The sequence below is a fragment of the Sciurus carolinensis genome, chromosome 5 (genome assembly GCF_902686445.1).
Source record: "Sciurus carolinensis chromosome 5, mSciCar1.2, whole genome shotgun sequence".
NCBI classification, from domain to species: Eukaryota; Metazoa; Chordata; class Mammalia; order Rodentia; family Sciuridae; genus Sciurus; species Sciurus carolinensis.
In genome coordinates, this window is record NC_062217.1 from 5,684,567 (window position 1) to 5,708,888 (window position 24,322).

The 24,322-nt window shown below is 44.3% G+C and overlaps 1 protein-coding gene across 1 annotated transcript in view; it reads left to right on the forward strand.

Annotated features, from left to right (window-relative positions):
• The first annotated feature begins 6,879 nt into the window (after positions 1–6,879).
• Positions 6,880–24,322, forward strand: part of Efnb2 (ephrin B2) — a 43,605-nt gene continuing 26,162 nt past the window's right edge. Inside the window, exon 1 of the mRNA XM_047553481.1 lies at positions 6,880–7,423. Coding sequence (XP_047409437.1) covers positions 7,302–7,423 — 122 coding nt within the window. The 5' untranslated portion in view covers positions 6,880–7,301. The remainder of the gene's footprint in view (positions 7,424–24,322) is intronic.

Genomic DNA, 24,322 nt, shown 5'->3' on the forward strand with positions numbered 1-24,322 from the left:
TATGTTTAAGCAATTTTTTTTAAAGTTCTGTTATGTCTTAAAAAGAGGGTGGTTTACTTTTTGATGGTCAACAATATAAAAGTCTTAGAACTATGCTATACTTCCCCTCATTTATATTTTTAGCATAGGGTTTATATGTCCATTAAATATTCTTGTGAAATAGTTTAATGGCTATTTTTACAAATACCTACTTTATGCTAATAGAGCATTTATGACATCAGATATTACCTTTAAGAAAACTTAACAACACCTAGGAGATTTAACTCCTTAAACCTGTGCCTCTGTTTTAGGAAACAAGTATTACACCACAAATTGTACTTAACTACTGACTAGAAAAAATGCATCTAAAAATTTATGGAATATTTAGATCATTTTCAAAAAGGGGCCATCAGAAAGGACTTAGCTTTGAACATTCAAAAAAGGCTAAGGTAGTCAAATCATCCTTGCATGTTTATTTTTTAGACGAACACCTTTAAACTTTTTATAAGGTTTGTGTTTGGTGGGGTTTTTGTTGTTTTTTGTTTTTTGTTTTTTTCCTTTTTTGGCTTTTGGCTTTGTTTTTGCATGTGAAATCTTATGGATGACTTCCATTTTATACACTAGAATCTGCCTCATCCTTATGTATGTTTAAGTCTACTGGTGTTAAAATGTTTATTCAAGAAAAGGATATGGATATAAAAATGCTACTTGAGATGCATAAACATGTCACAGTAGAGAAAGTGTTCCCTAATATTTTCAAGACAGCTTGATCATTCTTTAAAATTCGAAAACAAGTTAATGAGATGACTGAATGGTAGATTATTTTATAGTGTGTGCATGCTAAGAAAAATGCTATTGCTTTCATTTTGAGCTCTTCATTGAGTCTAATTGTGGTAAGGAATAATAAAATCAGCTTAAATATCTCTAAAGATAGAATTTTAAGTAGGCATGAACTGTAGTGAGAACTTCTAGTAAACATGATACCTGTTACTCTAAAATCAAACATTCACTTTATTTCCCTAACAAATAGGTTACCTACAAATCTTTCTTATCTCTAAATATAGGTTAGCTGTAATTATTTCATGATTCTTAAACTTTTTTTTATTGTAACTTTTTTTGATGCAGATTCATTGTTCCTAAGTTGTGTATTCAAGTTTTTGGAAATGTTTATTTAAAAAATTGTTTTTGCTATCCTAGTGTTTTAAACATTGTATCTGAAGAGAGTAGCCTGAACTTAAAATATTTGAAATAAGCTTATGCGTGCCTTTTAATCCTTTTTTAAGTTTCTTATTGCCACGTGGTGTGAAATCACAATAATGACATTGCAGTATCTGCTTGCTGTTGGAGACTCATGTGAGATATGAAATTGTCCCTGTGCTGGGTAACTTGATTTCTGTTCTTTGCCAGGCTACAGGAAAGAGGTTGTAATTGTTAATAACACACACCCAATCTTTTCTGTGCTGCAATAATGTAGTAATTTGTTTTCTTCATTTGTTTCCACTGCCTTTGTGTACATACTATAAAAGTTAAATTTTTCTCCCAATCCATTAGTTCAGATGTTCCCTAATTTATTAAATATGCCTTTATTCACAATTTGTTTTCTTAGGTTATTCTTAATGCATTACAGAATTAACCAATGATTTTGTTTATTTTTATTACAGTATTTAAAAATGTAGTTATTGCCATTTATATTGTGGAGTTTGCAGAATTATAAATTGTATAAACTAAAACTTTAAATTAGCATGGTGTGAGTACTCTTTAATGCTTCAAATAGGGAACGGGGATTGTAGTTTGACTTAAGACCTCAGTCAGGTTCTCTAGGAGCAGATTAGAATGATTCTGTCTTCTCATTAATTTGTGTTAGTATGTCCATAGCTTGCTTGTTTGTTTTTTTTTTAATTATTTTTTATTACCAAGTTCCTACATTACAGCCTTGCTTTAAGAATTCTGAGTGGTTTTATATTTCTTTGTAACTTTCTGAAAAAAAAAAAAATAAACAATCCTGGCTAATTTTGCTTATCATTTCTAATAACCTCATTTTATAGTAAGGATTCTCAGTTTGTCATTTAACTAAATTTTCTTAAACTATACTATTAACTGTTAGCTTGAATTTGTGTTTCAGGGGTCTCCATTTTCTGCTCCTTTACACCCACTACCATCTATCTTTTTGCATTTCTGGCCATGAGAAATGCTGGAGACAGACAATCTAATTTTTGGAAATTCCTCATCCCCTCCAAGAGAGCCTTGTCAGCTCTCTAAATACTAGAACTGTTAACTGATTATTGAAAGGGCCAAGGACTACTGAAGGTAGAAGGATCTCAGTTTAGAAGTTTAGAGTCAGTTACGATCCAGGCAGTAGGCCTTTATCTTCTATTGACCATTGATTGAACTGCCCTTGAACAATGGTCTTGAATCCTTCACTTTTTTTTTTTTTTTTTTTAGGGCTCATTTAGAATTCAGTTGTCCATAATGATGGAGAATCCAGTGGTGCAGTAATATAGATTTGTATTTCTTACAGACTACACTGTATAATTTGCAGTTAGTTTCCATTATTTATGGGATTAGATTCATGGCCTTATATATTCTCTATTTACAATTATTAGAGTAAATGATTTGGGGAACAACAGAAAGGGAGGGTAATTCCAGAGAACTCTATAGGGTGTGTGTCAACCATCCTGCCACCCTACCAAGTATTTCTTTGGAATTTTTCTATGATACTATAAACTAATGGAATTCAGAATGTTTGCTTTTACATCTAGTAGCATGCACCACGAATCAGTGATATGTCCTTTCATATGTAAGTGATTGTTGAATTTATAAATTAAGCATTTCATTGGGAGTCATAATTCATTTGCTCTTTTCCTGACCTCTGGTGGTTGATCAGAGGATGTAGGAACACAGCTAAGGGTGAAAAAAGTGTGTGTGTGTGTGTGTGTGTGTGTGTGTGTGTGTGTTTTCATTCATTCACTCTTGGAGCCAGTAAAAGTAATATCGGCAATGTTCCAACAATCTCACTATCACATCCAAAATTGTGTATCCAAAAATAGTAATAGTATATTTTCTAAGATTATAAAAACTTGGTTACTGAACTTGAGTTATTAGGTTTTAAATAAAATGAGCTCAATCCCTATACATTTGAATGGTTCTTTCCCTCATTTTCTAGGTTTCACTATGGACTGATAAATAGGTGTAATAAGGAATATGTAATTTCAGTTGGTTCTAAAGCTTAACGAACTGCTTTGTAAAGGGGGATCGGGTTTTTGGACCCAAAATAGAAGATGTTATCACCTTATCACTATCCTCAGTAATTTCCCTTGTATATAATAGTAGCATTTAAGTAACCAATACAATTGAAACCCTGCATAGCTAGCTGTTACTCCTCCCTTGTCTCCACCACACTGCCTAATGCAATGAGTGGTGAGTGGAACTTGGCTGGTCCTCCAAACCTCTCATTTTGTAAATAAGAAAATGAGGTTTTATGCTTGGTGCCCAAACTAGTTGGAGCCATTTCTGTATTCTTCCAAGTATACTGTTTTTCAGGTAAAAATGCTGTAAAAGATAGCTTGTGCTAGATGACCACATCGGCAAGAGGGTGTTTTATAGGAGAAGCAAAGAGAGACCTCGCTAAACTTCCTAGAGGGAAAAATTATTTTCTTGATGAAGATTAATGCATTGTTTCCTGCCAGATGCAAAGAAGTAGGCTATAATTTTAAGATGCTCTAGTAATATGAATTTCAGAAGCAGATAAATGGGATAGGGATGTGTGGCAAAGTTGATTTTTAAGAAAGGATGTATTTCATTTTTACTCTTGTTGAGAGTAAAATTGGGCAAAATTTGATTTGCCAGAGTTCTGAAAACTTACAGGATTTGTATGAAATAAACAACATAAAATGCCAGGAAATGGTACAATTTCAGGAGAGGTTTACATAAATAGAAAATTCACACTCAAGCCACCACACCTTACATCTCAAATTCAGTGATTTTTCTGCAATATAACTTTTGTTTTTATAAAAGTTATGAGTTCAGAAGTGTGTCACAGAAATGGTGGGATATTGTACAAGGAATATGTAAGAAACCATGTTCTAAAAAGGTTAAATTCCAGGGGTGGGAACATGATTTTTTAGTAAGGAGCATTAACTAGAATTACCAACCTTTATATTTGCTGCTTCATTATACACATTCAAATTTACATTAGCTTAAAATTGAGCATGTCTTTGAAATTCCCAAGTCTTTGTTAGTTTGACTTTTGAAACTTCGTAACTCCAGGAAACACAATGACTTATCTGTGAAAATGAAATCTCATTTTTTAACATGGGGTTAAGAACAGTCTAGTAGAATTATGAATTTTCAAAAACAACCAATAATTTAATTGTAAAAGGAGGTCAAAACGTGAAGAGATTAAACTGACGTGATTGATTTCCTGGTTTAGCATACTTTAGAATTTGTCCTTGGTCTTTCATACATGGCAAGATGAAATTTTGCCTGGCACAATATATGTACAATAGAAGTGATTTCAGGTTATGTTTTTAGTTACTGAAGTTACTATGTGATCATAGTGGACTTTTTACATCTCAAAGTTGTTTGCAGTTGCTGATGCTTTACATTTGTTCTCTAAAATCTGTATTTACTGAAAGTTGAAAGAAGATTTTTTAAAGTTCACATACTTTACAGTACGAATCGTTGTATAGGGTTGTTTACTATGCACTGGTTTTTTTAAAGGAAGCAATAATTATATTTTACATTTTTTCCTAAGTAAAATTGGATGTGAGAATAGCTGATTTACTCAAGATGGTATTTTTGGAAACTTGGTTATTTTTAGACAATGCAAATTTCCTTTATTTCCTCTAGTTTACTTGGGGAAAGGATATGCAGGAGCTAGGAGGTCACAGCTTAAATTCCACAGTGTAAGTTTGCTATATGAGAAAAGTAACTGAGTTTTTTAAAAAGATCATTCAGCTAATTACACTAGATTTAAATGAATTCCTTAAATGATTTCTTAAAGCATATTAAAAACAAGTCCTTTTTTACTTTCATGAAGTTGGAATAATTGTGTCAGCCCTTTCCTGCCTTTTTAGTCTGGTAATGGGCCAGTAAATTCAAATTGTACTATTTTTGAGACATTTAAAAAATGTACTTTTTAAAATGCATTTAAAAAAGTGCACCCTGAAAGTCCCCAGAGATTGTTATATGGAGTGAATTTTAAAACTAGCAAGCAATTAAATAAGGTGTCCTAACATACATATCTTCTCTTTCTTAATCGGAGCTTAGTGGAAATTATGGTTAAACAATTTAAGTGAATACTGTCTGGTTTCTTGTCTGAAAAAATCCTGGCAGGAAGAGCATTTAAAAACAATGTAGGCATGCGACGTATTTAATTATTACTTGATTTTTTTCAGACTATGAACTGTACATTTGATCTGTGCCTTGTTTTTGGACTGGTCTCCCTGCTGCTGGTCATTTTAAAAGATTCTATTTTGGGCTTTCTGACTTGATGAGCTACTGGTTGCGGGTAGGTCGAGGTGTGCTCTCGAGATGGGGAAGTAAAACTGGGCGCTAGTGGGCGCTGTGGATCCGTGGAAGTCATTGATGTGGCGCTTGGCGAAGCCGATCTGTGGGCTAGCAGTTAACCGATCATCAAAGTAACGTAGCATTCCTTTCACTTTTCCATTTGGCTGTTTCAGTATAAGAGATCTGAATAAGAGATACCGGCGATGACTTTTACATCACACGCGGAAGTCTGTCCGCGTCACCTGCTGACTTCCTGGCAACCTTGGGCAGCAGGAGCCTCTCCCTGAGGCTAGTTAAGGAGAAAGTCCTGTAGTAGTGACATTTGCAGGCAGAGCCTAGGAGGTGCTGTTTTCCCGGGAAGTGAGGAGCGGAAGGGAGACGCCCGCGAGGAAAGTGCAGGGGAGAGAGAGTGGGAGGCGCAGACTTCTCGCCCTAATTATCCTCTGCGAATTCCGGCGCCGAATCCCCCGGAATCGTTTTGCATTTCTCTGCCCCTGTTGACTTAGTCGGACCCGAGTTGATTGTTTAGTACTAAAATCGACTGAGAAGCAACGAGGGTGCCAGTGAACTGGATGCGCGCCGTGTGCGGTGGGTTAGCCCTGCACGGAGGGAAACGTTTCAAGTAAAACCCAAAAGGAAAGCCAGCGCCTTCAGCCCCGCCTAAGTGAAAGCTTCGCCCTCTGTAGAAGTTAGGACACTTGCCAGGCCGTGAAGGCGAGCGTCTGGGCGCGGCGACAAAGGCCAGCGGGCAGCCGGGCGCGGGGACAGGTGACCCGTCACGGTCCCAACCCCCTCGACCGTGCCCATTTCGACCGGTCCACCATGCCTCGGAGGCCTGCCCGCCGCTCGGGGGGCGCCCTATGCACACACCGGGCCACTTCTCCACCGCCGAGGTCCGCCCCGCCGCGCTCCTCTCGGGGCTGGGGGCGGGGCTCACCTGTCAGCTGGCGCCCCGCCTCGCGGCGCCCAATGTCGGGCGGGGGTGGGAAACAGACGGGAGGACTATCCAATCATCGCACGGCTGCTACATGGCGGGCCAATGGGCTGCGCGCTGCGGGGCGGGGCCCGGTGTTTATAGTGCTCTGACAGCGCGCGGGCCGCGCTGACTCTCCTCGGCGGGGACGGCGGCGCCGGCCGGAGCGAGGATCTGTGCGCGGAGTCGGTCCCGGCGCCCTCCCCGTACACAAAGGCCCGCGCGCGTCCGGCGCCCGCGGCTGAGACCGAGACCACTCCTACTTGCTCCGCGGGCCGGGAGCTGAGAGGACTGAGGAGGTTTCTGCGCGCCGGGAGGCGCCCTTCTCCGCTCCGCGCTCCGGGACATGGAACCGCGCCGACGCGGCGCCCGCGCGCTCGGGCTGCTGCCCGTTCCCCTGGATCTATAGTCAGAGGCGGCCCCGCTCGGGACGCTGCGCCCGCCAGCCCGCACCGGCTGGTCTCTCCGCTTCGGGCCTTTGTCCCGGCCCTGCGCCCTCCTTGCCTCCCTCCCTCCACCCGCCTGCCCGCCCGCCGCGGCTGGCCTGACACCCTGGAGCCGCACGGGAGCCGGCCGTCGGAGCTGCGTCCGGCGCGGCGCCCCGGAGCCCCGAGCCCGCCGCGCCGCCGCGCCCCGGGCGTGCGATCCCACCCTGCGCCCTGAGGGCCTTGGAGGGCAAGCGCACCTGGCTTCGGCGACTGTTGGAGCTGCTCGGCGTGCTCCGGAGCTGCCTCCGGGCGCTTGTGGTCCTCCCTCCTCGTCTGACTCGGAGGATTGGGGATCCCGCCCCGAGTCCAGTCTCTTCGCGTCGGGAGTGCGCGGAGCTGGGAGCGGCTTGGCCATGGCCGTGAGGAGGGACTCCGTGTGGAAGTACTGCTGGGGAGTTTTGATGGTTTTATGCAGAACTGCGATTTCCAGATCGATAGTTTTAGAGCCTATCTATTGGAATTCCTCGAACTCCAAGTAAGTGGCGTCCGCGATCTCCCTCGATTCCCGTCCTGGGGTCCGCTGCGCTGTCCCGGCGGGAGGAGGGCTGGGCCCACGGTGCCTCGGAACCTGTCTCTGGAACCCGGGTCTCCTGTTCCCCACACCCACCCTGCCACATTTCACTAGGTGGAGACTAGCTGTGCTTTCCAGTCGAGCGCCGTCTCCAAAAGGCGCATTCGCCTCTTTTCTTCACCTAAGCGCTTCAGGGTGCTAAAAGCCCCTGGCGGCTCAGGTGGCACGTCCGGGAAGGTGTCGGATGGCGATACCTGACTCCCACTTCTTTTCGAGGACGAAGGAAGTGTCCACAAACAGGGCAGACCAACGCGCAGCGACTGGCGGGCTCCGGAGACGGGCGGAGATGCTACGCTTGCGAGGAGCGCAGGCGGAGCGGGCCCGGGCGCCGCGGACTGGCGGGCAAAGGGGCCTGTGGATCCGGGGCAGTGGAGCACAGACTTGGCGAGGGATGCCGGGGTCTCTGAGCTGTCCTCAGCGTCCCGGAGCCCGCGTGCTTCGGCACCCCGCTACCAGCGGGAGGATGCGGCGGGGAGTTCTGCTCTGCAGGAGAACTCAGGCAGCGAGCCCTCTTTTTTTCCGCCTGGGAGAGGGGCCTTAGATTTCTCCCGGAGGGCCCTCTGAACGTCATCCTCTCCCTTCGTTTATATATACCGATGGCCGCGAACTCTGCGAGGTCCCTTAGCTAGCTTAATTTTGCATCTTCTGCAAAAGCTTAGGGCCCTGCCTAGTCGACGCTGCTCCTGAAGCCTTTGCCTGTAGAGGCCCTGGGTAGAAATAGGATTCTTTGAATCAGACTTGCTTTTATCAAACGGCACAGCCTGGAGAAAACCAGGCCTGTGGAGAGTAACTTTCAGTTTGAGCTATCAGGGTATATTCAGAATTTTTAAATGCAGTCTATTCCTTTATATGTATGGCTATTCCCGCAGTCATCTGTGCATTCGGTGCTGCATATTACCTCATTCTCGAGATATATTTCGAATCAAAGCCAAAAAGTGTTTTACAGAATCTTGGAATTTTAGCCCTGGGAAACTTGGAGAAAGTATGGAGACATTGACTAGTTTCTGGAGGAAATGTTTGAAATCAGAAGCACAATCGATGGCCTAATTGAAGTTAAGCAAGTGGTGCATGCACTTAGAAGTGAAGAGAAAGGGAATTGATTTAGAAATTACATCTTTATTAAATAATTGTATCCTCTCTCTTTAAAAGGGTGAATTTCGAATTGCCAACATGTTAGCCACAAATGCTCCCACGAAAAGGGCAAAACGTTACATTTATAAATAGGTTTAAACAAATTTCTTGCATGCTGCTCAATGGCACTTTCAAACACTGCTCATATTTAAAAGTTACTTAATGCAGCCCCCTTCATGTAGTCTAATCGCGTATAGTTTTGTTTTTAATTTTTTAAGTGTAAGGTATGGCAGTTGCTGTACTGGCGGTGGCATCTTTACTAGGAGACCGAGTGGTGAGGCTCCAGGTGGTGCCGGAAGGCGCCTGGCTGGGACCTGCGCGCAGTGGCGGCCCCGAGTCCGGGCGCGGCCGGGCCCTGCTCGCTCTGCGCCTACAGAGGTCTCTCTTCCATGCCGAATGCTCGCGGGTCGGCCGCGCCCCTCCCCCAGGCCTCCTGCTTCGCTCCACTTTTCACTTTCACTCACGGCTCTTTTTGGGGGCTGATTCTTTTTCTTTCTTTCTTTCTATCCGCATTTAATATGTTTAAATCGAGTTGAAAGAAATTCCCTTTAACCCCTTCAGCGGTCAGCTCTCGGTATCTTTGTGTTCTATAAACCATTAGTGTGCGTGTGTGTGTGTGTGTGTGTGTGCGTGTGTGTGTGTCTGGGAGGAGAATTAGACATGCCTACCGCGGGGAGAACAGCGATTCTTCCCACCCAAGGTTGAAACAGTAATATTTCCTTAATATGCTGCAGGAGGAGGGTGACTTATACCCACTCCCGACCCGAGGGTTAAGTCTCTTTTTCTGAGCTGTGGCCACGGATTGGGAGAGCTGCGAGGGGCCTGCCTTTGGAGAGGCCACATCCCTGAGACGCTGCTGCCGCCGCCGTCGCCGCTGCTGTGTGGGTGTGATCGCTCCCCGTCCTCCGAAGTGAGATTTCTTTCTAAATCCCTGGATAATGGCTTGCCTGGAGGACTGGATGAGCTGTCTCTGGAAAAGATCTACTTTTGGAAAGTAGATCTAGAATGCTAGCTCGAAAGATCAGAAAGATATCTTCCTGGGGGACGAGATGAAAGAGCCATTCTTGAGTTTGAGAGTGTGTAAACCTGCCCTGGTGCCAGGGGCTTGCTTCACTTGGGGAAGTTGCATTTTTATTTCCAGGGGAAAGTTTCAGTTAGTAAATATGATGTGGCAGAAGGTAATCAAAGGCATCCAAGTTTCACATCACTGTATGTGAATTGTGAAACAGTTCATTTGTAATGAAGCAACCATCAGCAACTAGATGAGTTTCATTTGGAGGTCAGTTTTTTAGCAGGTGGTACACCCAGGAAGCATACAACAGCTGTTTGCATACAGGTTCAGAAAATCCTTTGCAAATTCAGCATCTCCATAACTACTTTAATAACATGGTCTGTGCTTCCATCCTGAGAGTTTCTGAAATAATCAAAAGAACTTCTGTGTACTGAAACATTAGTGGCTGCCTGTTAGATTATTCACATTGCATCAATAGGTTCTGGTAACATCTAGATCATTTCAACTTTTTTTTTTTTAAATGGGAGAACAGCAAAACCTAGCTTCCATTTCTAATTAATATTTCAGTGGAACTTTTTTTCCAAGCATGATCTTTTTGCTAAAATAAAATAGTTGATCTTTTTAAAAATCAATTTCACTTTAGGGTGAGCAAATCTATACTGGTACGGTGTTCTAGAATGAATTGCACTTTTTAAAATTTCAGTCGAGCATTAATTTCTCATGTCTAGAGTTGCTGTTCCCTATGCATCACAAACTAGTTAATAAAGCATTTGCTTTTCTCATTAATTTTTCCCCTACATAATGCTGAATTCCTGATATTGATTGACTTGATACAAAAGAATGGCTGGATAATATCCAGATAACCTATAATACATGGGCCTCACCCCAGCCAGGCTCTGAATAAATACAGAGCTGCCAGATTGATAAAATAAACTACAATGGATTGTGCTGTTTAAACAGCCCATTCAATAACATATATACGCCAGCCTGCCTTCCATTGTGTCTGAAATTCTTATTTTTGTAGGTAAACAAATGCACATTCAGCACTGATTGAATAGCCCCTTGAACTATGCTCCACAGTTTGCGTGTGGGTTAATCTTGTCGGTTTTAATATAGAGAGAAAAAAGCACAGAGCACCAGGGGTGGAACTGTGAGTGCTTTCACATCCACATTCCTCACGTGTTGTCAGGATGATAAACTGTAGGTAATGGACTGTCCTTGTTCCACAGGACAACCGAGCCAGGCGAGCACAAAGACAGAGCTCAAGCGATATCTTACAACATGGTCGGTAGCCTTCTTTTCAGATGAGAATTTATTTGGGAATCATGTGTCTCGGGACTGCACTTCTTAACCTCAACAATTACAGCTTCCAGCCTCAGAAATAGAAGCTGGAGGTTAAGATGATTTGTTAAGCACTTGGTTCTAAATCTTTCACAAAGCATAGCTGTTGACACTTGTCCTACTGATGCAAAGAAATGCAAATGATGGCAACATTCCTTAACGCTCTGACCCCTGAGCTAAATTAGTATGAGGACAGGTGAATTAGCCATCTCCCAGAGACAACCCAACCTAAAACTGCATGTTGGAAAGCTGGATTTTCCCGTAGAGTCAGCAGCTGAAGAGCAATTGTAGATTTATATTAATTACCCCCAAACCTCCTGTCTGTGCATTTACTGAGCTAAATCCCCTGCTGGTGGATCAGCCTTCAGAGGGACGTTGTCAGTGCAGCAACTGAAGCCTTGCCATCTTGTCTTGCACTGAAGTATTTCAGGTCGCTTCCAGAACTTCCCATGACACCTAACTGGAGCTCCGTTCCTTGGTGCGTCTACCTAATGGGGAACAAACAGCATGACTGCAGTAGTGCGTCACAGGAATGGGAGTGGCAGGGGAAGGAAATGTAGGTGGGAGACCCCCCTTAAAACATTTCTGAGGAGAGATTTTCTTTAACACTTTATAGAAATTTTTTCTCTTAAAACATTTAATTGCAAATTAGACAAAAAGAAGTGCTCTTGTATGAAAGATGATTAAAATGGCCCTCATGTCTTGCCTAATCTCTGCCTTCCTTTGCTGCTGACATAAAGAACCTGTTTTTCAGGTCACTTATTATACATCTACATAGATTTGCTTATGAGCTCACCCTTTGTGTGGTGGAGGAGAGCCTTAAAGAGGAGTGTTCAACTGTTTAAAATATTTTGATTAAAATATGCAGGACCCATAGAACTATAAGCTTCTAGTCAGGAATTAGCTCTTTCAGGGAAGAGCTGCCCCCCTTCCCTTGGAGGGGGCAATGAGAATGGAGCTGGGGGAGAAATAAGAACAGCAAAGAAGGACGGATAGCAAATGGGACATGTTCCGAACAGCTTGGAAAAACTCCTGTGGCTTCATTGTCTCTATAAAGCCAAAGAATACAAAGACATAAGCAATTCAGCCCTTCTCCCATGATGGAAAATGGAAGCCGTTGACATGGCTCCCCTGTTTAACTTGTTTAATTCTCATTTTAAATTCAGCACTATCCCAGCCGTGTGAACTCTGAAGATTTCTTTAGTAATCCATTTTGTAGTTCCGAATCAAAAACAAAGTGAAAGGGTCTGACACAATTTGCTTTTATTTTTAGGCAAATCAACCCTGGTCATAGTTAATAAGGGGATTACAACCCAGACTAGGTCTTTACAGATGTAATGTAAATCAAGGGCAGAGCATAAAGAAACTGATCCCTTTTGATTGAAGTATGGTAAAAAGGCATAGAGAAACTAGCAGCAGTAATCTGATTGTATGGCAATAAAACCACCATTTTCTGTCTTTCAGATAAAAATAATGTGGTAAATCCATGCAGTTCATGAGATGTAAAGGCAGATAAAGGGGAAGCCATGGCAACATATAGATGGGCTTGATGTTAGAAATGACGCGTCTCTGAAAGGGTGCGGAGCGTGGGCCTTGCTCGGGGCTGTCGGGTATTATGTGAGAGCCACACAGACTTGGAAACTGGGATTACAAAGTCTGAGAGCTCCGCTTGTGGTCTGGGGTGGCTGGAGCCGCAAAGAAAAGCTGCTCAGTTCTTGCTCATTGGTGGAGGATAATATGGCCAAGGTAGGTTTCATTGATTGCCTTTTTCATAGACTGAGATTGGGGCTGATTAAAACTTCAGATCACTGCGGTCGTTAGGGCCTGGAAGCTTTTCCTTCTTAACTCCTGGCCTGGCAGCCCGGCCATTCTGAAGGATTAACCGCACTTGGGGTTGGTTGTCCCCTTCATCTATTGGGACTTCGGGCAGGGCCCTGCTGGGCAGCAACAGAGACCAGAGGGGATAGGTAGAACTGGGGTTATCTGAAAAGAAAACAGAGGCCTTTTGATTGCGGCATCTCTCAGACAGGCAAATGTAAACAGGGCCCGATGCCCCTCTTCCTCCCAGAAGCACTTCTGTGAGTTTGTCTCTGCACCCTGATAAAGAAACAGCTGATGCATTTTTTAAAGCGAGGAAACTGTGAGTTCTATCTAGAGAATGGCTATTGTAACCTTTGAGCTGGATGGATATGCTCCTTGGTGTAAATCACAGGATTATCGAAAATGACAGTGTTGCCCAGCTTTTAAGTTAAAAACAAAAATCTCCGTGCTCTTGACTCTCTTTGCCCTCTGTCCTGAGCAGCCTGGCAAGTGGCTGGACTTTTGGTCTTTGCCGCCACACTTGCCACTTCAGTCATTAAATAAGACAAACCATGGGTTCCATGGTCGGGTTGCCAGGCAGAGTGACATCTGCAAATGGGTTGAGCCAGAAAGGAAATATTTGCCTTATCGCCTCCCATTTGGCATTACAGAAAAGTGTCAGCATCTCTTCAGGAACTCTAAGACCCTGGAAGTGCCACAGGCTGCCACCCCCAGGGTCTGTCTTGGAGTGGATCTTGGGTATGTTTTTACAAAGGGCTGTTTGTTTACAGCAGCGTGAGACCTTCTAGACTTCTGCTTCTGTGGGTGTCTGATGAAGACTGTCTCTAAATCCTAAATGTTCGACTTTAGACCTATCTAGTTAACTTTGTTCCTAATTCTCAGACTGCTGACTTGACTTTTCGTGTGGGGTTATAGATACATTGCATTTGTCGCCTGGTTTTCTCATCACTATGAGAATTACCGTAGTTATCACTAAGTAGCGTTCATAGACTAAAAACATTTCTGCATGATGGTGCACAGATCTCCTATACCCAGTACCTACTTTACCTTCCTTTCTAACTTAATTCAGTAATCTATATCAAAAGATCCATCTCACTTGTCTAGATTCATCAAAGAGAAAGAACACCCCCTAATTTACAAGCTGGTCACATCCTAGCACCTTGCATTCTCCATTTGACAATGATTGCTAATGGCCCATTCAACTAAAGTATTTGCTTGTTAGCAGGGAACAGAGCATGATAAATGTCCAGCAAGCTTGCGGCTGCCTTCAGCTTTTCAGATGCAGACTGGTGCATATTTATGGCAGGCAAATGACAAAAGAAGAGGCTGAATTGCCCTGGCCTCCAGCTTTCTATTGCGCAGAGGGTTAAAGTGATTAAAGAAATGATGCAGGAAAGCGCTGCCGTTTGTTTACTAACTGCTGTCCACAGTCAGCTCTGCCCGGTGCCTTGTGAACATATTTCTCAAGTATGATGCCTGAGGATGTTGGGTCCAGCCCACGGGAGAAAGTGGGAGAACAGGTGTGCGTGTTTCCCTGCAGACCCACTGCCAGGGGAGCCCGGATCTGTGGCTCCAGCAGAGTCAGCAGTGGCTCTAAACCATTCAGATATTTTCCTTTCCATGTATAAATTCAAATATGTAATGCTAGACCAGAGCGTTCTGTGGCTGCTGAGTGCGTACTTGCTGATTTCTAACGATAATTTTAAGAAATACTGGGAAAAATCTCTGTTAAAAACAGAAGTCAAGGGCTGGGGATATAGCTCAGTTGGTAGAGCGCTTGCCTTGCATGCACAAGGCCCTGGGTTCAATCCCCAGCACCACAAAAAAAAAAAAAAAAAAAAAAAAACAGAAGTCAAGTTGTTTCTGCCTTGAGTAATTCTCTAAACAAAATACGAACAGCGAACTGGCAGCAACGAAGCGTCCACGCTTTGCCCTTTCCCTTCTTTGAGGCGCGTGCACAAGTGTTCAAGCCCTTCCACGGGGACACAAGCAGAATTCTGAAACGAGCCACTGGTGTTCTGCCGCAGCTGGACAGCATCTTTTTCTTTGGGACTATAAATAGATTCTATATAGAACCATTAAACAATCTAGTTTATTTTTCCTTTTAAATTCAGTTGCTTACAAATTTTAATTATACTATTTGGATGGCTCTTCCAGTACTGACTAGTGAAGTCCCTGTGGCCACTAAGGTATTCATCTGTGCTTTTCATGCAGACCACTCCAGTATCCCCCCAGAAGAAGTATGCAAACTACTTAAATTTTTGAGGCCCTAGGGTCAGTTTATTGTATCTGGAGGGCAGTGAGGATCTTCGGTGGATCTGAGGCCTCAGCTTGCTCGCCACCTTGCTCCTGTCTGTCCACTGGCTTGCTGTTCCCTGCAGGGCGCTCCGGATGAGCATACCATAGGATTTCTGACTTTGAAAGCCAGTGCCTCTCAGATGACCTCTTCCAGCCGCTCCTTGTAGCTGAGGAAGCTGAGCCACAGCGTACTTGTGCATACAAATTTTTAAATTCAGTCTTTGCCCATGTTTGCCACTTAGCTGGTTCACCATGTCCTGAAAACATCAGCCGGGATCAGAATTGCCTGATGAGTGGATGCAGCTGGGCAGGCCCTCTTGTCCAGTTCCAAGTGCGTCTGACTCCAGAAGACGAGGGAAAACGGCACCTTTTACTTCGCTACCAGAACTATATTCTGGGTACATTTTAGACTAAAACAAACTCAGGTTTTGAATCTCCCCGGTCGGAAAACAGATCATCGTTGTAAAGGACTAGCCAGCGAAATTCAAGGCTTCTCCTAGACATGATCTCTCCCTTCCTTCATGATATCCATCAAACGTGATCTCTTTAAATCTTTCCTCTGTATTCCCATGGCACTTTGTAGTTAAGCACCTCAGGTGTAAAAAGAACAATATCTGCAGGTCCCCATTCCTAATCCAGGCTTTCTTCCACCCTTCCTGGGTGAAAAGTCAGGGGCAGACATGCTTCATTTCGACAGTCCTCTACTCAGCCAGCATTGGCATCCAGGAAGAACTCCTGGGCTGGACAGACATGGCCTGGATTTGGGTGTACGGCTGCTCACCTTGTCGAGCTGCTACTAGAGATCCGCCTTCCGGACCCATGGATCCTGAGCTTCAGGGCCCCAGAATCACCTGCACAGGTGGTGCCCCCCAGAAGTCCTGATTCCTGAGGTCCAGGGTGGGACTGGGAAGTTTACACTTCCAGCCAGCTCCCAGGGATGCTCTGCTGCTATTGCTAGAGGACTTGGAAATCCATTGCCCTGGGTCAGTCTGTTAGGGAAAGAGATTCAACGTTGGGTCACCCTACTCTGAGAGGCTGTTTCAGAATCTCTGAGGGAATCTGTGTTCCCTGACTTGCTGCTCCCTGTCCCCATTCTTGCTTTATGAGGCCTGAGGGATCTAGACCATTGATGGAGGATAGTTCACTGATTTATTCACCTGAGAGAAACCCAGGTGGATGCAGGCACACTCCATTCAGGGAGTGCACAGGAAGAAGGGAAGGTGGTCACCCTGGAGTAGGGGCCAAGGCAGCAGCCCAGGGGAGGAGAAACTTGAGTCTTGAAAGACAGGGCAACTCCAACCAAAGTCACAGTAGCTTGCTGAAATGGAGGATGGTAAGAAAACCAGAGTAACACTGCTTCAGTGAAAGGCAGTGTGTGTAAAGTGTCTACCTGTAAATATAGGTCTTACCATAGCACAGAAGGCAAACCCCACAGTTAGAACGAATGGTTCCACTGATTTCAGCTACCTCTGTAACATGAGGATTATCCGTGAGCACTGCCTTTCAGAACAAGGTGATACTGGACAGGTGAGGCACTTCAGGTGAGCAAGGACAGTGGAGTGTATTAGCCTGGTGAAGGGCATCTGCTTGGGAATTCACCTGTGTGAGCCAGTGCCAGCTGAGCCGCCCATTCGCTGTATAACTTGGCAGCAGGATCCCCCGTGTTGCTCAGTTGCCCCATCCCCCAAATTGGAGCAATAATATAATAGCACTGAATAAAGAGTAATAAGATTGTGGTCAAGATGAAATGTGTTTAAAGAGCCTAGCTCTGTGCTTGGAACAATGAACGAAGAGTAAATGTCAGCTATTATTAATAAAATAGTAATTGAAAATCTGTGTGCCTGTCTGTAGTTCACTTTGCCTTTCTCACACCAAAGAAAAACTGGAACTACTTTTGAATAAAGACTGTAACAAAGCACTTTCACCTTTTAATCTGTTTGATGTTATGTGGGACTTTGTTTATATTGCTCTTCTACTTTAAGGTGTCCTACTCCCTTTATTTCCTCTTTCCTACCAAGTGGGACGCTCCTGCTTCCCTACCTCTCTGCTTTTGCAGAACGTTTGTGACCCTGGACACTTGGTCAGCTGTTCAGCTATGCACTCACAAAGAGGTCTTTGTTCCAATCTATTTTGTATCCTCTAGGAAAGAGTGCAGTAGGAGATGGGGTTGGTGAGTAAGTCCATGAAGGCCTGGGTAGCCTTTTTTGCATTGATATTACACGATATTTCTCATTTAGAAACTGTCTTCCCTGATGACGTTGCTGTCCGTAACAGCAGCTGTGCAAAGCCCTCAGTGTGCCAGTTCTGTTCCCACTGCTGGACACACATTTGTTCGGTCTTCAGAGCAGCCACCTGCGGGAAGTATTCTTATCCCACGTACGCTCACGCGGAAGCCGAGGCCACGGTGGTTAACTGACTCACCCAAACTCATGCGTAGCTGAGCAGTGGCTTTGAACCCAGGCCCTCTGGTGCCGGGATCCCTCTTAATTATCTGCCTCACCTTGTTATGCTGTTGAAGGGAGTGATTAGTTATCGACGAACTAAATGTGCTTTTGCTCAAAGCAGTATATGTACAGGTGGGCAAAGAGGAATTATTGGATGTGACTTTTCATTGTCCATGTTGACTTACAGTCCCCTTCTTATGCTGGATATGTAACTCTGAATGGGTCCTTTGAATCACTACTGGAAGCAGAATAATCTTAGCCCATTTAAAGGATGACTAGGCAGTTTTTACAGAATATAGTATCAGTGCATTTATTTAGTATTATTCCTTTGACTATGAACATTTTCCTTTTAAAAATTTAAATAATTGATCAATTCTAGCTGGGAGAAAAAGAGGTCAGATTTTTGAGGAGAGTTGCATTTTGTTAGATGCTGAGTGTGTGTGTCAAGCTAAGGAGATAGTATGACATCTTTTTTAGAGTCTAGTCACAATTAAATGCCATTTTATTTTGGATTTTGGGATCAGTGCCAGCTTCCAGCTTGTCAGAGCTGAGAAGACTCGAATCAAGTCGAGGCCTATTTCTACAGCAAACTGGGAATCTGGCTTCTTGCCTGTGGATTCATTCAGTGCAACCCATCTGGCTTTTGATGTTCTGCAAGTTTGGAGCAGTTTGTTTAAGGAAGCCAGGCGGTGAATACCGGTGGGCCTGGGGTTCTCTTGACTTCAGAGTGGTGCCTCTGGGTTTGCACTTTTGCCCCCTCCTCATCTGCCTGCCTGCAAGACCCGCAGCGACTAGAGGTCTCTAGCGACCACAGCATCACTTCCTTTAGAACCTGGGGCCTGCTGGGTCCTCTTTCCTTCTTGTTCAGTTCGCTTCTGTTTAGTTCAGTAGCAGCCTCTTTAAATAACTTACAGTATTAAACTCTGAAGTGCATTTTATTTTGATCAAAGTAATTCCAGGCTGTTTGTGGTGACTGAGCAGGAAAATAAACTGTAGTGCCCAGAGTTACAGTGGCTGCAAAGGCTCACCCTTCATTTTCCTAAGATGCATACATAGTTCTGGTGACCTTGTAGCCAGTGGCCCAATCCAGCTTCACTCATTCCTGACGGGAATAGTTTGCACCCACTTTCTCTTTGCTTTCTTTTCCCCTGCTCCACAGGCTGTGACAAAGCATGAGAGATGCAGAAAGGTGACCGCTGTCTGTACCTGATCCCTCCTGGAGTCCAGGAAGGAGGAAGTGTCTGGGAGGTGGCCTCTCAGTCGCTTGTAAAGCAGTCACACACAGCCGTACAAACTGCTGGGCTGATTGTGTTTGCAGGAGAGTCCCTTCTCACCACGAGAGACTTGGGAGCTCTGGACCTCCTCTTTTACCTGATTCATTCTTTAATTGCACAGGTATTACTGAGCACCCAGTCTGTCAGGTGAGGGGCTCTGGCCAGCGGGGGGCAGCAGGAACAGGTCTCCCCAAAAAGAGAGGTCTCATCTTAGTAAGGCATGGGTGAATTTTTTCTAAATAGGCAAAATTTTCTGAAATTAAAGAGAAAAAAAAAAAAAAATTCCAGGAGGTAGGGACATTGGGACAGGACGGGGAGAAAAAGTGCCGCAGCCCCGGCTGCCTGTGATACCGCTCCCCCTCACCCGGGATCGTGCCACTCCCCGTCTGATCCACGTGTGGCTTTCACCTCTGATTTTTCCCACTCAAGTATATGAGCAGATGGACCTGAACACTTGTATCTAAAACAACAGAGAACCAGCTGGAAATGCCCTTTGGATTTCTTTCTCGATGAGAGCCATTTTCCTCTCTGGGGCCTCACCTATAAATAACACAAGTTCCACCTTCCTTTATGGCCTCTTGCTAAAAGCCTGGCTGGGAACAAGACCATACAGGTGCAAACAAATTAGGGCTGGGGAAGAGCCTGCGGTGTCTCTTGAGTTATGAAATCCTAGTTTCAATCAGGCAGCCACATGGTGGAGGAGCCAGCAGGACAGGGTTGCTTCAGAGGTCACTCCACTCCCACTGTCCCACTCCACCTCCCAGCGTCTGGCTTTACTCCGAAACCCCCAGTTTGCCTGCTCTAGCTACAGAGCTCACGTGTGATTTTCCTTTTTTAAAATTGGGGTTAGGTGGTTTTTAAGTTAAGAACACAAATAAAACCTGTTTTTGATTTGAGATCGATTGTTGATTTTATTTTTAATTTCAGGGCAGGGGTTTGTCTAGTCTCTGAACTTGTGAAGAGACATCTACACATCACACACTTGAAATCTGACTTGCAGGTGATGAATGCAGTCGCTTGCAATAGGTGTCCCCCTCTGTGAACTGGAGGTTTTTATGACAGTGAAAATCATAGCAAGGATAAGAATGAAATAAATACTTGTGTTATTTTCCTGGAAAACTGTTTAAACTATGAGAATATTATCTTCGAGCATTTTAAAATAAAATTTACTTTAGCCACCAGTGTTTTGAGCATTATGTCACAAATAAAAAACAAGATTAACATCTAAAGGAGTCAGTTTTCATTCAATTGTGCAGCACTGTGGGCTGTGAAATTTAATATTATTTGAAGTTGTTGGTAACTGTGGACCGACGGAGGAAAATGGATAAGTTTAAATAAAAGTACCCACCTCAGCACATGCGGACCCTGTCGAGTGCAAGTTGAGGTCACTGGGCCAAGAAGTGGACCCTCCAGCTCTGTCCCTGCAAATTAGATTCTGATAACTAAAACCTGCCTTTGGACTCCAGTTTAATTGCCTTCTCCCCAGTGTGCAGTGGATGAGGAGGCCGGGTGCTCCTCACCTGGGAGAATGGTTGCACTGGTTCTGTGCCTGCGGGCTCCCCAGGCATTTGAATGTCCCTGCTTCTCATCTTTCTTTCCTTGAAAAGGTTTTGCTTGTGGTTGGTGTGAAAGTCTGAAATGTACACCCGGCTTCTGCTCTTGCCTTTATAACACTTTAATGTCCCCAATTGTACAGGCTGCTCTGGGCCCCCTTTCCTTGTCCTTGACTACATCAGGTTCATGTTGCAGATGATATTTGTTTTAGAAAACTGTGAAAGAAGGGGCACCTGTGAAAACAGGCAGTTGTTCCAGCACGTATACATACTTGGATTAAAGCAGAAAATGCTAACTAGATCCTCCATGACTGCCTTACTTCTTGGACAGAGCCACTGGCAAGACAGTGGTGTGCTCGCCTGAAATTTCAAGGCCCTCACTCGTTACTCTGAGCAGTGTCTGGTCACTGGGTTCTTGTGAACCTGACACCCAGTAGCTACTCCCCACTGCTGCTCTGGTTTCTGGAGAAGTCTGAAGAAACCTGTTCTGATGTTAAAGTGCAAAAGGGGGCAGTAAAGTGCTTTCCAAAAAAAGGGGAAGAGTTTCCCCAGTATTTCCTAGGGAAGATGCTACCTGTGTCTTCCTGGGGTCCAACTGTCACTTGTTCATTTTGTAACAGAACTCTGTTTGGGGCATTTCTAGAAAATCTTAATAAGCTGTGGCAGTACTCTAGTATGAAATGGAAGGAATGCAAGACCAAAGAGCCCACCTGTTTAAGATGGGCAGTCAAATTCATGTGCTCAGGAGGCAAAGCCTTTCCTTGGGAGTATGGGCGTTCCCCATGCACAGAACACTCTGGAAAGGAACCCAGGTCTTTTGGGTTAAGCTATTCTAGCTCCTCCAGATGCTGAGGGCCAAAAGTGCTGGGCACAGTTAGCATCAGGGGCTGAGCATCTCTTGAGCGTGGTGCCTCCGTGTAGGGCTGACAGGAAGGCCCACCAGCCCCAGCTAGATTGCGGGTGTGTCCTCATTCAGATTCCAGAGTAACCAATTCACACACTGGCTTTTCTCTTTCCCAATAGCCTTTGACACTTATTTAAAGCAAAAATGATAGTATTTTAAGGAAAAAGTACATTTTTCCAAACGTGGTAAATTCAATAGCATACTTAATGCACAACATTGGCTTGGGAATAAAGCTAGTATATAGTTTCGGATATACTACCTGCTAGGGTGAGCCTATTTGTAAAGTTAGGAAGGATTCGGGTTCCTTGAAATAGCAGCCAACTTCCAGATTTGTGGCATTCAGTGATTAAGCATAAATTGCTTCTATCCCTTATTCTTCATTTGTTGGAATACACAGTTTGTTATTCCAGCTTTTGTGGACTTGGGAACTGATTAATTACATAGGCCACAGTTTAGACTATGATGACTTCATTTATTTTCTTTCTAAGGAATTGCATCAAAAAATTAAAATGTCTCCAGGACTTCAATATTTTAGAAATGTCTTTTAAAAATCAGTTATGAAAGCTAGTCCAAGAACATGGTACTCTTTGGTTTTTGAAGTTGTACCTTAAAAAGCAATGTACCAATCTGCTCACAAAAACTTTGAGTGTTTATGGCAGAGAACTTTGAAAACCACAGAAACCTAACAATCTCTCTAGCTCTCTATCCCACATCCACAGCAACCCAGGTAGAGGCCCTGTGTGTGACCATCTGTATATATTGGTCTCTTGTGTAGTCAGCAAAATAATCTGGATGGCGTGCCACACATTTACATATGTGTCTGCTTTCCACTGAGATAATCCAGCAACTTAGGGTGAGCACATGCAGCCATGCATTGCCTCAGCACAGGGACATGTTCTGCACGGAATCCTAGGTAGATCTGTCACCTGAGCATCGTGGTGTGTATTTACACACACTCAAGATGCTGCAGTGTCACTAGATGACAGAAATCTGATGGAACCACTGTCATGTATTTGGTCCCATCGTTGACTGAAATGTCATTACAAGGTGCTTGACTACACTCTAATGGTGTAATTTTGAAATGAAAAAACAATTAATTCTCCACAGTACAGAATGTATACTCACGTATGAGTCTTTGGTGATTTGCAGGTAGAGAACCTTCCTGTGGGGTTTCCTCCTACCTCCCCACGTATGCATTTCCACCTGCAGAGGAAGGTATGGCAGGATTCGCATTGTCCTGGTGCATGAGTAGCCTGGCCTTGTCTCTCAGGTGCTTGACACCTGCCCTATTTTTGCATAACGATGAAGTATTTTATTCCATGGATTTTGTGTGCGTGGTATGAGCTGTGGCTCTGGACCTGAGCTGACCCTTGTGAACAGAAGCCCTCACCCAGCACTTGCGAGGGGCACTGCTGTGTCTGCACAGAGTGCCTCTCCTGACCCAGTTCTTTGTTTGGATGCAGAAACTGGTCGTTCCTGTCTGTCTTTTCATTTGGATCTCTTCATTCCGTATCGGCCTGAGAGTCATGTTGAGTACCAACATGAACTCACCCTGGTCTGCGTGGTGACTCTGGCTCGTTCTTCAGTTATTCACATCCCCTAACCCCCATTTCCCAACGAAGACCACCAGGCATCTCCCATCTCACCTTCATGAGTCCTTGCTGAACTACATCAGCCCTGGTGGCCCCTTGTGATGTGGTTTCCGTCCTGGTTAACCTGGGTGATCGGGCCAGCCTGGAGAAACACTAAGTCACGGGCTGTCTCTACCAAGGCGTGCGCCGTATGGTCGATGGAAGTGTGGGAGCAGGCAAGGTGAAGGGGAGCCGTGAGAGCAGCGTGTCCTCAGGCGGGAGAAGGAAAGGGGTGTGACCTAGGGCCCCTGCACAGCTGTCCTTAGGTGTCTCATCTACCTACTGGCTTCCCGTGGAGCCTCTTGTTGCACTGAAATGGGTTCAGAAAGAGAACTGGCGACTGCTGCCTCCATCTGACCCCGGGTCCCTTCAGACCCGGGAGGGTCATGGTGGTCAACAGAGGGACCCTGATTTGACTCCACAATGCAAGACTTAGTCTACCCTGTCCCCCAGACTCACAGGTGGCTACCTCTGAACCCAGGTAGCTCATTTATAGCGCTTTCAGTACCTGTGCCCAGTGTTAAAACAGCCTGGGTTCAACTGGGTTAAACACTCTGCTCTGTGCCTCATTAATTCTGCTATGTTCTCATCTGTAACATTGAAGAATATCATGTCACATAATGGCAGTAAAAGTTTTTACAATTAGTACTCCGAAGTTGAAATGTCTAATAATTATTAGAGATCTAATTTAGATTACTAAATATTAATGTCTAATTTAGATTATTAGATTTATCATCCAAAGTATTCCGTGTGGGAGTATTAGAGTCTAGTTTGGCGAATAACTTTTAAAAACTTGAATTAAATTCAATAGATAATCCAAAGGTAGAAATAAATTCTAAAACCAAGCCATTTTACTTTAGGCATGTTTGCTTTGGAAACCCTACTTTAGAGATTCCATTTTTTCCACATTCTATTGTCTGTATATCTGATTCAAAGTCATAACATCTATTGTCTTGCTTGAAAATGATTCATGGAAGACCATAGGAGTTGCCTATTTGTGCTTGGTGCTCCCTACATGCTCCCTGGGAGACTCCCTGGGGAGAATGCAGGATGTCCCAGAAGCTGAGCTGAGGTTCCCAGGACAGGGAGAAGGATGTACAGCACAGGTGCCCATGCTGACCTCAAGTGCAGACTCAGAGAGGGACCCACCTGGCTCCATCCTCTCTCCCGCCTAGGACAAATCACTGCTGATGTCTTGGTTTTGGATTAAAAACCAGCAGACTTTATTAAATGGCACCTCTCTGTGACCACTGCTTTTGGGCAAAGTTTAACCAGAGCTACATCCCCTTATGGTGTGAACTGTAACTATGGGGCTTTCACTGAGCTGGCTTGGGTTCAAGAGGAAGCTTATCTCAACTCACCAAAAGAAATCTGCATTTAACATCTGCCATGGA